Source organism: Protopterus annectens, chromosome 9.part0 (assembly GCF_019279795.1).
Source record: "Protopterus annectens isolate FY-2018-M chromosome 9.part0, PAN1.0, whole genome shotgun sequence".
NCBI classification, from domain to species: domain Eukaryota; kingdom Metazoa; phylum Chordata; order Ceratodontiformes; family Protopteridae; genus Protopterus; species Protopterus annectens.
Genome location: NC_056743.1, coordinates 1,145,360,628 through 1,145,375,099, shown reverse-complemented (window position 1 = coordinate 1,145,375,099; position 14,472 = coordinate 1,145,360,628). Strand labels below are relative to the sequence as shown.

General features: G+C 37.9%; 1 protein-coding gene across 2 annotated transcripts in view; it reads left to right on the top strand.

The window, feature by feature from the left end:
• The window catches only part of LOC122811878 (membrane-spanning 4-domains subfamily A member 4D-like), a 323,823-nt gene that overhangs the window by 103,697 nt on the left and 205,654 nt on the right, over positions 1 to 14,472 (top strand). For both annotated transcript variants that reach the window (XM_044084015.1, XM_044084014.1), the window contains exon 3: positions 11,102 to 11,212. In XM_044084015.1, coding sequence (XP_043939950.1) covers positions 11,102 to 11,212 — 111 coding nt within the window. The remainder of the gene's footprint in view (positions 1 to 11,101; positions 11,213 to 14,472) is intronic.

Below are 14,472 nucleotides of genomic sequence, written 5' to 3'. Positions count from 1 at the left end.
GAGCTTAGAAAAACAGTATAGGTGGTGCAGGGTTCAAAACCTGTTTTCAAATCATTTTACTGAGAGAGGTCATAATACATCCTGACACTTTTTGGTGTATGAAAATGCTGAGGTGGGAAACTCAAGTAAGGTCAGAACTGAGTAAAAGTAACAATCATTTTGTTTGAAGTTGTGTCAATGATAAGTGTGTGTGTTATGTGAAAAACGAAAGCATTTCTGCTGTTACCTGTCCCCTTTTCCATTCCCATTGCATTGCCTAAAGTCCTGGTATTGTGAGACATACATGATAGCAGTGATGTAACAAGGAGATATGGAAGGTCTTAATGTGTCAATGTAATGTAATAGTAGTTCTACTTATTGCTAGACATACACTTGATTCATTTCCTGCTCCTTCAAATTGTTATCCAAAACATTTTTTGTGAATGCGTTTGATAAATATTGCCTTCCACATTTGTGTGCTGTTTGTCAGTGTGAAATGAACTTTCATAGCTTAAGGAAGAAGGTGAAAATTTTAATTTAATCTGCCTTATGCAGCTCAAAAAAGTCTGGCAGCATTGCACGGCTGTCAGCACTCTAGATAGTACTCAGTGAAGAAAATACACCTGTCAGGTAACTTTTTCTGTGGCACAAGGTGTAAGTGTAGTGAATTTAGAGAAAAAGGATAGATGATGCAGAGTCTGTATCCACTTAACTGTTAGTTTTACAGAGGGTGATCTGAATAAATATTTGATCACATTTTCTGGTACCATTGTGCTGTTGTTTAAAAATCAGCTATTGTCACTATTGCTAAGGATATAATGGAGAGGGGCCTGAGTGCTTGTATCAGCAAGGCTAAAGAGGTCCTGTATCAGATTTTTGAAACAAAGCCACATCTGGCACTGACTCAGACAGCTGATACAGGAGACACTGATGACAGTTCTGACGGTGAGGACTAGATTGTCAATGTTATCACCCTGGACATGGGTGCAAATCCAATGTCTTTTGCCTACCTCAATCATTGTATCCCCCAAACATTTTTCTCCATCACCATCCCTGTATGACTTGTATGAACTGTAAGTCTGCATGTGCTTCCTAACCTATCCTATCTACATTAATTTCTCATTCCTAAGCACCTTCCACAACATTTCTCTATCTCCCAAAAATAAATAAAGAAATAAATAAAAAGTGCATATGTCCCACAAAAAAGTACACCCTATACATAGCTCTACACTTCACCTATTTGTCATCATGACACACTTGAATTGGTCCAATTGGCCATACAACATTATTTTGTTGTTGTCACTCATCGCTGGTGTAGTGACAGTTTAAAGTCATGAAATTATGTGTACAATTGTCCATGTATATTTTGAATAAGTGCATAGCTATGGTGCCCTCCCACCACCCTCCTGCAAATTATTGTATTCTTTCCTCTGTGTCCCACCCTCTGGTTGCAAACTCCATTTTCAGCACTGCCCTATCCACCCCTTTTTCTCACATTTAACCTGGTTAAAAATAGAGTTACATATAACACATAGCCAGAAATGTCCCTTGGAAAAGGCTTCAGTTTATGTCCTTGGTATTTGTGAAGAAGTTTGCTAGAACAACAGTACTGAGTGATACTGATCTCTGTTCAACTTCTTATTGCAAAAGCTTATGATTTCCATTTACTCCACAGTGGTCCAGTTACTTTCACACAAATGTCCTTAAATCTGCTTTGCTATGGCATTACAGAGCAAATGCAGACTAAAGACAATACTATAGAATGGTTAATGTAACAGTTCTCAGGCTGCTGGAAGGAATAAAGTATGAGTTCCAATTTGACACATTGAGATTACCTTGTTTGTAGACTGATGTTTTTGCATAGTGTCATAGGTTTAGTTATAAGATGAATACATACATTCACTTTTGCTGAAATCTGTTGTAGATCACTTTATTAATTCATGACATTTTATATTGCTATCATATATTTAACTGCAAAAGTCTGTATTTCTCTCCATATATATTTCATTGACATACTAGTGCAGTAAGATATACTTTGCAAAGATATTGCATCACCAACAGGGAAAGTTCTTAAGCCAGCTTTATCATTCTTATCTCTTCATGTTTGATGTCCTCTCCTTCTGCTTATTTGCCCCTATAGCAAGCACTTTATTTTAAACACCATGACAGAGTAATGATGATTTAATAAGTAAGATTAACACACCATGCATATGTTCCTATGTGTTCCACAAAACATTGTTACTATTCATCTCTGCATGTGTCTCTGTTTCTCTGTGTTCACCCCTTCTACTTCAGTAACTTAATACTGTGCTTCAACTGTGCTATTTAAATGTTCTGAAGTAGTAAACCCTTTGGGGTGTGATGAGCTAATGCTCATATGTATAGGTATTATTTTGAATAATTTGAAGAGTTCTTATCCTGACATTAGCTAAGTGTCACTGACTGCTTCTGGTACACTGTTTTATGTGTAAATGTTGGCTACATATTGTTATGAGTTTCCATTATCCTTCTGTAATAAGCTGCTTCATCTGTGCCTCCATCTTACCCTGTCACTGCATCTTGTCCCTTCTGTATCATTATTCTTTCACCCCTGCACTTCCACAATGTCTGGTGAAGAGTAACAAATGCAACTAAGCCTCAATGGAAGTACACAGCGTATGGCAATATCTTGTGATTGTAGTGCCTTTGGCCACATTACTATGCACATTGAGCTGTTGTGCTTAGCTAAGTTTATTTAGTTTAATGTATTTTCCAGCAAGATGAAGTGCTGGGTGCATGGATTACAGCAGTGAATATGGGAAAGAAGATGAATACATGCATCCACTTTTGTTGAAATCTGCTGCCAAATGTTAACTACCAGAAGTATTAGTTCCAATGTGTAGTGCTTAGATAATACTCATGTATAAATGTTTTTCTTGGAATGCTGTAAAGGTTCATATCCAGATGGATAAAACATGTTTCAGCATGTTTTATCTGACTCCTGTGTGGCTGTAAATGTTGGCTACACCATTCCATCACACATCATTATCTTGATGTGGTGTTAATGTGCCTATTCCCCATTGTGCAGCCTGTCTTTTGTACACCTTGATGTAAAACTTGGCACAGAGCAAGGTAGAGTGCTGCTAATTCTCATTTTAAGTTCCACACTTTAAAATATAATTACACGTGCTAATACTTTGTTATCAACAGTACAATTCAGATTGGCAGCACTGCACTCAAAGAGTAAAATAAAAAAAAAAGAAAAAGAAAACCGAATAATTATTGTTTTAGGTTGCACAATGTATGTCTCTATTAATTTTGCCAACAAGTTATATTGATTACAGAGTGATGTTGACTCAGTTAATTCAGTTGGTTAACGTATGTCTGCTCTCCAATAGTTAACTTGCAACTGTGTTAGAAATTTGATTAACCTATTTAAACATAATCCATCACAGTAATTCTGCAGTGCACTGTTCTTTGTAGGAGTTGTCTGCCTTGTCAATGGACATTGTGCAAGTATAAGACAAGACAAGACAAGTGTGTAATCATCCCAGCATGAAATGGCAGGAAAGTTTGATTGTCCCAAAAGCTTTCAAGTGGGAATCAAAACAGCCCTGTCCACTCAAGACTTAGTAATTCTTTGACCTAAACTACCTGACCAATTAACCACTTCCAAGAGTGTATGGCTGAAAAGCTTTCAAGCAGGAATTAAAACAGCCCTGTCCACTCAAGACTTAGTAATTATTTTACCTAAATTACCTGACCAATTAACCACCTCCAAGAGTGTACGGCCCAAAAGCTTTCAAGCGGGAATCAAAACAGCCCTGTCCACTCAAGACTTAGTAATTGTATGCCATAGCTTTGTTATACAGCTTTCTACATTTTCCTATTCTTGTAACTTTTCAGGGAGCACACTGTTACAGAACCTCTGAAAGGGCCATTCCCCCACACTCTTTGGTTTCCTATCTGTTGGTCTCTGACCTTTAAAAGAATCTTACACCACTATACGCCTCCCCACTGCTTAAAACCATCCCTTGTCCTGTTGCAGTACAGTGTGCTAACATACTTTAATTAATTGGATCTTTAAACCCTTTGACTGTGTTAACATCCAAATTGCCCAAAAATATACTGTTCCTCCTACCTCGGCCTTCTGCTCATGGTGATTGTTTTTTTTTCGCCACACTTGTAGGTGGGTGCAGTGTCGTGACTATACTCCTTACACCCTAGCCTCTAAAACTATCTCCCCACCCCTTTGTCAGTCTCAGCTCCTCATATCCTATCTGCAACAAATTTTCTTTTTTTCTATCAATTTCTCTACCCCCCCTCCCCTACCTCCTCCTGATCTCTCTGAAGTGATAAATACCTACCCCTCCACTGGGTGCCATATTTAAAATGAAAGATTCCACCTACTTAGAGCATTTCTACTTAGCATACTCCCAAGTAACAAGTAATTGTTTTTACTGTGTATCATAACCTGTATTAACAATAAATAGGATATGGTGCTATTATTGCTAAACATTACATCTGCAAGCTGATTTCTGATTTATATGGCTTTATGGTAGTTTGCAATCATTATCTGTAGCACAATACTTAGTGTGCACCCTTGCTTATTGTAATCAGTATCTGCAACATGATACCTAGAGTGCACCTCAGTATATCTGAATTATCGCTAAAAGCTTTCATAATTGGCAGTATTGAGGCTTAGAGATGTGTCTTTGTTAGTGTTTTCTCTATAAATACTAAAATACTCACAATTGACACTAGCAATATTTTACAGAAGCCACAGGTTGCCTGGCCGCATGTTATTTAAATGATAGTCCTAGTTCAGTACTTCCTATTGGGTCAGCAGCTAGACATAGGGGTCACCTACCTACTCAGTGTGTTTCAAGAACTTCATCCAGCTGTACAGCCCTATTTCTAGTCAGCTATAGCATATTTGGTGTTTCTAAGATTTCCAGCTCTAATTTCTAGTCGGCAAGACCATACGTCTTGTCTGACTCTGATTACTGGTAGCAGAACACTTTTGCTTTGGCAGCAACAGTAATATCTAGCTCAAATGTCCCTATAATCACAAATGTTATGTGCACACAGGGCAACACGTGTATATAGCATTTCTCCATACGCTAATGCCTATATATCTGTAAACTGTTCATGAAACCATAACTCGAATACTATTGGCAGCCATACATTACAAAACCTATTTTAAATTGTAGCTGCACATTTTATCACACTGGCAACCCTACTAATTAACAAGACATCCACACAGACATCACAGTATAACTAAATATTACAGGCCTATATGCCACAAGCCAAACCACTACGAGAGGTATTTCATTAATATAAGTGTTGCATAATTGCAGTACAGTTGCTAAGCAGGAATGTTTTTATGTTTTTACCACTCTATTGATTTAAGCAATGCACTCTTATTAATATACTGCTTTTTTTACCCTGATTTATTTTGCTATTTGTGGTCTTACCTGCTGCTCTATATTTAACATACATTAAGGCTTTTATGATTCTGATGCACTGAAAGTTGTACTATATGAAGACATTGCAATTTGTGGTTTACTGGAAAAGTAATAGCCATACAATTTTGTGCATGATAGTGTGTACTTAGCTATATGTGCTGCTTCTACATCTCTTATCTTCCATTACCTAATATCTCTATTTCCATTCCATTTTAGCTTTTACCTAAATTATCTGACCAATTAACTACCTCTAAGAGTGTACGGCCCAAAAGGTTTCAAGCAGGAATCAAAACAGCCCTGCCCACTCAAGACTTAGTAATTGTATGCCATAGCTTTGTTATACAGCTTTCTACATTTTCCTGTTCTTGTAACTTTGCAGGGAGCACACTGCTATAGAACCTCTGGAAAGGTCATCCCCCCACACTTTTGTTTCCTATCTGTTGGTCTCTGACTTTTAAAAGAATCTTACACCACTATACGCCTCCCCACTGCTTAAAACCATCCCTTGTCCTGTTGTAGTACAGTGTGCTAACATACTTTAAATAATTGGATCTTTAAACCCTTTTACTGTGTTAACATCCAAATTGCCCAAAAACATACTGATTCTCCTACCTTGGCCTTCTGTTCGTGGTGATTGCTTTTTTTTTGCCACACTTGTAGGCAGGTACAACCCACTCCGTTCACCCTCCACTTTGCTCCAGGCTCACTTTTCTTCCCTACCCTACCCCCATTCCCACCTACCCCTACTTCCTCTAGTGTTATACTTCCTGTAATCCCTCCCCTACTTTCTAAACCAATACACCTCCCTACTTTCTTACTGTCTGCTCCCCCTTTCCCTACCTCCCCTCTCTCCAAAAACTCAACTCCATGCATCACCTTTTCTGACTACTAATACTAGCCCACATTTCCCTCCTAATCTAACTATGTACCACACACCACACTGTTCATCAATCTTACTCATCCTTACTTCTTTACTACTACTACTATTATCACTAGCCACCTCCACTCACTCAAAATGAAATATTTCACCCCCACAATCCTCAGCACTTACCACTCACCCTCATGCTAACAAAAGCAGCTATTCTAACATCTCTCCATCCCTATTAGTAAACAACACCCTATGCTTAGCCAAACCCCACCTCACCCTCACTACCAGTAAACTAAAATTAACACTACATTGCCCACAGTCACCATCACTAAAAAAGCACGAGCCACACACTCTACTCCATCTCCTCATAGTATTACCCTAATGTGGAGATGTTCACTCAAACCCTGGACCACAGAACTTACCCAAAACTTCACACAGCCCTAAAGCTTACTATTTATACTTTGTAACTATCAATGCTCAAAGCCTGTGCAATAAGATCACAGAATTCCAATCATGGCTCAGTCACCACTCTCCAGACATAATAGCAATAACTGAAATATGGCTTAAAGAGCATATACTAGACTCTGAAATCCTTCCACCAGGCTACAACATTTTACGCAAAGACAGAATTCAAAAAAAAGAGGAAGGGGTGTAGCCCTAATATATAAGGACTCCTTAACAGTAAATATTAATCCAACTCCTATCCCCACCTTTGGTTGTCTAGAAATCTTACTGGCATCCCTCCATATAAATCCTAGCAAAAAACTCTGTATTGCCTCCATTTATATTCTCCCCAGTCAAAACATCTCCTACTTAAAAGACTTTCTAGGATGGATTAACTGTACTATTCCCCAGGAAACCATCATACTAGAAGATACTAACATTAACTGGCATAACCTAACCTCCAAATCTCCTAACACTAGCATTAATCTCCATAGCTTCACTCAACTTGTCACTGAGCCTACACGCACATTAAACACCCGAGCTGAAGCTATATTAGACTGGATCCTAGTATCCCATCCCCACTACTATACCAATACCAGTACCATCAACCACTTACCTGCATATGCCCACAAACCCATTTCCACATCCCCAAACTTCACACATACAAATCAATCAGGAACCTAGCCCACTTTAACCAAGAAACATTTCAAACTACCCTTCAAGCTCACAACTGGTCCGTACTAAAATCACTACCCCTAGATGATGCTGTATAATACTTTAACAACATCTTCTTTAACACACTAAATAGCCTAGTGCCTCTCTGTATCAAATGCTCAAAACCAAATCATGCCCCCTGGTTTACAAATCATACCGAACAAACCCTCTCAGCCAGAGACAAAGCCTGAAACTTTGGAAAAAATGCAGGACCATAGAAAATGAACTAAACTATAAAAAGCTTAAAAATGTCACAAAAAAAATATCATAACTGATAAGAAAACTTACTTCTCCTCTGAACTCTCCTCCCAAAATACAAACCCTAAAACATTCTGGAAATCCATATCCTCCCTTCTGAATCAAGGTAACATTCAAAATCCATCATCAGCTCCTGACAAAAACCCTATCCAGGTAGCCCACATATTCAATAACCATTTTATTGACACCATCAAAAAACTAATCAAGGACTCACCCTCTAAAATAAATCCCATCTCTAGCATTACCCCCACAGACTCCCTATCCCCCACAAATAATTCACTAGTTAATTCATCTTTCTCACTCCAACCTGTGCCTACAGCCCTAATTCAAAAATTACTAACCAAATTAAAACCTTGCTCACTCTCTGCTGATAACTTACCACTAGAATACTTACGACTAGCAGCCAAGGCTATAGCCTACCCAGTCAGCATTCTTATTAACTGCTCTATCATTGAATCATATGTCCCCCTACTATGGAAAAAATCCATTATTACACCACTTCACAAAGGAGGTAATGCCCATGATTTCTCAAACTACCGATCCATCTCCATCCTCTCCCCACTGTCAAAGATCCTAGAAAAATGTATTCAGACCCAACTACTCAATCACCTCATCAATAATAACCTCCTATCTCCTATACAACACGGGTTCCGCCCAGGCCATAGTACTACCTTAGTTTTACTCTCCTTTACTGATATTGTGAATAAAGCTCTTGATGCTAGTCTACCCACTTCAGTACTTCTGCTAGATCTCCCAACAGCTTTCGACACAGTAACTCACCCTAAACTTTTGCAACAGCTAGACAAACTGGATTGCTCTCAAAGGGTAACAACCTGGTTTTCTTCCTACCTAAACAACAGACAGCAATCAGTTAAATGGCAAAACCAACAATCTGATTACCGTGCTAACAACACAGGTGTCCCACAAAGATCCATTATAGGACCTCTACTCTTCAATATATTCATTAATGATCTAAATAAAGCCTCCCATCAAAGCATAATAATTCAATATGCAGATGATTCAACTATCATCTCATTCTCCAATAATTTCTCTAACCTCCAAAAAAAATCACCCAAGATGCCTTCTCCTCTATAGAGATTTGGCTGAATGACTCTCAACTAATGCTTAACACCAAAAAAAACAAGCTGTTATTATTCTCATCAAAGCCTCCAACTACAGAATTCAAAATTTTCTCACATAACAAAACTGAAATAGAACAGGCACAATCTGCAAAACTTCTAGGAATTACTATCAACAACAAACTCCTTTTGAACAACACATTCTCAACACAGTAAAGAAAACCCACTTTAAACTGGGCAAATTATACCGACACAAACTTTACCTTGACAAACAGACTAGGATCAAATTAGTTAACACCCTGCTTATTCCATCCCTTACACATGAGAGCCCCATTTTCACCAACCTCCATACAACACTCAGTAATAAGCTACAACAATGTTACTACAAGATAGCAAAATTTGCTTCTAACTTGTTTAACCACTCACACCACTGCAGCACTCTCTAAAACCTATCCTGGCTAGAATTCCACCACTATCTCCAGTTTACTCAACTAACTACTGTACTGCCCATAAATTACTTTTCTAACCCCACAAATGCCCAGCTCTCCAATCCATATTGCATACATACACCCCCACTCGATCCCTCCGCTCTTCACAGAAAACCCGTCTAAGTGTAGCAAAACCCAACGAGAGAGCAGGACAATGCCTGTATTCATACAGCATAGCCAAACATTGGAATGCCTCCCCTCCTCCATTACTCAACTAGACTCCCTGAAGTCCTTTAAAGCTGCACTAAAATCTTACTTTTTACATAAGCCTAGCTGTACATGTGAAATACAGTGCAAGCCCCCTTAATCCCATAATTTATTCAACTATAATCTTGCCTTTCTAACACCTCTGATTTTCAATCAACTCAACTGAATTAAAATACTCTATTTGTTCACTACTTGCTTTTCTCTGTGATATACTTTACCTATGATATGGTGTTTATATAGTAATTTGTAAACCATATGTTTTGCAATTATGTTATTCTGTAATATTAGTCTGTCTTAACTGTGGAGCCTTCCCTCCAGATCTGTACTTTAAACTGTACAATATTTGTTTTTGATGTTTGTATAAATGTGGAACTTTTCTCCCCGGGCCTCCACTGAAATGGGTTTTTTTTTGCCCAGTGTACTTTCTCGGTCAACAAATGCCAATGAATAAATAAATAAATAAATACACTGGTTTACAACAGTGAATTTCTTTGGCAGACATACTGTGAAACACGTACATGTCCCTCACCTTAATGCAATGTGCATAAAAGACAGTATATAAATCTTAGTATAAAAGTATGTAATCACATGGGATACTCGCTGTGTTGTTACATTCTCCTGTGCACACGTATGTATTTGTTCCAAAACCCATGGGTGGGTTTGGCATAATGGTTAAAGTCTTGACCTCATGAACATGGTCTGACTCCTGCCCCAGTTTATTAGGTAGGCTTAAAATGGCCCTTTAGGGCAGTTAGCTTAATATTCACCTATGAACCTGTGATGCATAGTACCAAACAGTGGATTTTCATCAAATACAGATGTGTTTTTTCACATCCTTGAATTTAGATTTCTCCTGTGGTACTTATGACTAATACTGTACTCTCTATAATGTTTAATTAGACAGGTAGGAGTTTTGATACTCAATAAGGAAAACTTGTGTGGTTTGTAACATTTGTTCTTATATCCACTTCCTGTCAAGAGAATACATTTAACTTTGCATATAGCTACCTTATCTAACTTTTTACAGAAACTTCCTTGCTGCAACACATGTTGAACCACATATAATCAAATACCATATCATCAAAGGTAAGTACTGCTGAATACAAGGGTTGTGCGCCTGTGTTACACATTGCTCTGTTCTGCAATACGTACCTTCAGTGTTATGCTATTCAAAGATATGTGGTTGAATATTCTTATCATTCACAATTTTCAAAATTTGTATATTCTGTCTCAATGTTTTAACATTTGTGACACTGACATTTCATGATTCTAATGGAGACCTGTGTTTGTGTGTGTGTGTGTGTGTGTGTGTGTGTGTGTGTGTGTGTGTGTGTGTGTGTGTGTCTGTGATTGTGTTGGGTAGACAGGTGACAGTCAATGCCTCAATGAAAAAGAAAAAACTCAAAAGAAAGAAAATCTTTTATCAGTGGCTATATAATAGGACAATAACAGGAGAAATGTATCAGACACATATCCTTTTTGTAGCTATTTATGGAATTATTGGATACTCTAAAGTGCTATGTAGCTGCATTCATGAAGTATTATTGTTACATTCACTTGACAATTTCTTGAAACTGCAAACAAGGTAATACTATTTCACTGTTTTCTGTTCAACAGGCTACTCAGATTATGATTGGTGTAATCAACATTTTGTTCGGAATTGCTTTGGCTTTTACTGGATTGTCTGCAACAGTCATAGCAGGAATACCTTTCTGGGGTGGACTAGTGGTAAGTGGAAATATAGTCATGAACTGGACATAAATATGAAAACTTTCTGAACAGCAAAGAAATTACATGTTATGTTCAAAAGCAATGTGTGCTAGCCACACAATAATGGCATTATATGGCACTGAATATGCATATGTGCATCTTGAGTACAATGAGTGTGAATGTGAATAAACAAAGATAATTGATGTAGTGATGTTGTGCCATCTAGGACATCTCCAAGTGCACAGTTATGAAGTCCATCACACTAAAAGACTTGAGATGCTACATTCTGCAATGAAAAGAGTTAGGATGCAGTTATTGAAATAAAAAAAATGTGACACCAGTATTAAAACACTGTTATTCACCTATATCATGGGAGAAGATTCCCTCAGATTTGGTAGTACAGTTGTTGCTTTCCCTTTGTTTAACTAAATTTAATTTCTTTGAGTACCATTTCAGCCATTTAATTGTAGAAAAAGTGAAACAAGTGTCATGGAAAAATTTTTTTGAAGAGGAAAGCCACATTTTCTCCAATATGGGATCTTTGCCCCATCACCTTACTTAAATTATTCATTCCACACCTGTACAAGAATAAATAAAAGTGAAATCTGTGATTTATCAGTGCACAGTGATTTCAAACAACAGTGATCCAACTGTATGTAACAAAACACTAATAATGGTCAACAAAGCATAGAAATTAATCTAAATAAAATTATCAAAGGAAAGAAATATTGGAAAGATAAAGTGTACCTCAATAAAGTATAGGGAGAGAACAGCAAGTACAATAGTTATGTCTTGATATACCTGTTCTCAAGATACGCTACCATTTTTGTATTTATTCAGTAATAAAGGATTTTAGGATTTGTTTTGTTCTATAGAGCTTTAAATTTAATCCTTTGAGTTTTTAGGATTTTCATGCATTTGTTACTCTTTATGCACACAATTTCTGCTGTCTTTGTTTTATTTACTTTAAGATATTATGTGCAGTGCAATTGCTTACCTTCATATTATTTTATTTGTTTTTAATGTGAAACAACTTGTTGCTATGAACCATAGCTTATATATTTTGCTTTATTATAGGTCACTGGTCTATAGTTCAAAAAAATTATGTTGCCTGAAGTACAGCATTGTTAATTATTTTTCTTTTCTTAGCTCTGGTATATTTAAAAATGATTTTCTATTTCTTTTTCCATTTTTTATTTAATACTGAAGGGTATGGGTAATCAGAAATGCTTATCACTCTGCAAAGCCTCAATTATGTCAGGGTTGCTCATTGTAGTATGATTATGTAATTCAAAGCACTACAGTGACATGAAGCCACAAAAAGTAGTGCTACAGTGGTCTACTAGATATTGCCAAATGCAAATATGGCCAACTGGGGGGGGTGTTTAATACAAGCTAGTCATGACCTCTGCCCAAGAGCCTTTCTCTGAGATTGAAATAATACAGCAGAGTGATTCAAAACAAGCTATACCATACTGTATCACAGGAGAGTAGTGGGACTGAGCACATTATTTTAAGACATTCACTTACTGTTGTCTATGACAACAATGGGATAGTTAGTTCCATGGTAGGTAGGCATTGTGAGGCTAGACGTGCATGTGTGTGCATCTGTGTGTTTGAGCATGTGCATGTGCATGAGAATATTCAGATGTTTGTGTAACTGTGTTGCCCTTATAAGATTCCTAATTCAAGCACTTGGTCTGGTCCCTACACAAAAGGTGAAGAAAGATCTTACTATTTTTATGGCATCACCTGGGAGCTCCACCACCAACAATGACCTTAGAAGCCATAGACATTCACAATGTCCCAATCCAGAGAACATGGTAGCTCATTCATGGTCACACAAGTGCATGTAGTAGACATGTAATGAGCATTATCTGGTATCTATGTAGAATGACTAGTCACAGTGCCACCATTACAGACAGGGAACATACTTGGCAAAGCAACATGATGTTAGGGTGTAATAAGTGATATGAAAATATTGCACAGGGATCATATTTGCTAATTCCCTTGCTCTTAAGCCCATCTACAGGCTATACAATGTGAATATATATTTCCACATCACTGCACCAAGGACAATGCTCCATCCATGCATGTTCATTGTATTTTAAAGTTACTCATGCAAGTTTATGAACCTGGCAAAACCTTGTAGCAAGACTTAAGTTAATTACATGATTACTTAAAATTCAGTAAAGGAACATTCATTTGAACTGGGTTCTTAACATAAGGACTGTGTTAAAAGCTTTCAAGTTCCATGATAATGGCAGTTGCATCTACTGTAGGCCTCATCATATTGTGGAACATTGCTAAATAGCATACTGTAGAGCATTGATCTAACTGTATTACACTGTATATATAATGCAAGCAAAACATTCTGAGGTAAGCAAATAAGAATCCACAATGTAGAGGGGCTGTATACAGAGTGGGGTCTACTGACATGACAGGAAAAGTGGAGGAGATGTGAAGTGGCAGGGTCAGTAGTGGAGAGGATGTGATGTGGCATGGTCAGGACAACACACTTCTGAGGTGTGTGCACTTAGACTTTGCAGTACATAGTTCTAGCTGTAGGATGATGACTGTGTGTCCCACCCAATGACTGTTGATATGCAAGTGTTAGAAGGTGTTCTGCAAGCAGATAATCCCACCCACATGTATCACATAATGCTGTGGTGTCCTCTGGGTGGGAGGAGTTTCTAGATCAAATGTGTGTTATACTGTGGAAGTTCCATGCATACAGCTTGTCTTGATGTTGGGATTACTGCTCAAGTTGCTGTGACTATAGTTCTGTGAGCTGTATTTTATGGGGATAGAAGTCCAGGTAGCACAGTCTACAGGCATGCGTAGAGTGGGCTTGTTTTCAACATTCCCCCCAGGGTGGTAGTCTTTCCCTATTGTATCCTGTTGTATCCATATACTGTTAACAACCTCTCCACTACATGCACAGCATATGTGGTGGCAGTGTCTGCAGTAGTAATAAGTGGGTGGGAATCTTACAGAAGCACTGAGTCATCTCAGTTGTAAGCTATGACCACTCCTGACAGGTTGCAATTACTAATCACTGTAGGGAATGGTCACTCCATGACCAGTGTAACAGTTTGAGTCATCACCTTCACCAACATTCTATGTCTGGCCTATCCTACTTTCTTTGGTGAAGTGGGGCCTAGACACTTATCCACAAAGGAAGACCTCTATTTACAGTCAGATCCAATTGCATTCATACCTTGTTGTTTGTCCTGTAGTAGGCCAGTGTCTACCTGTTGGGAGAACACATAATCACC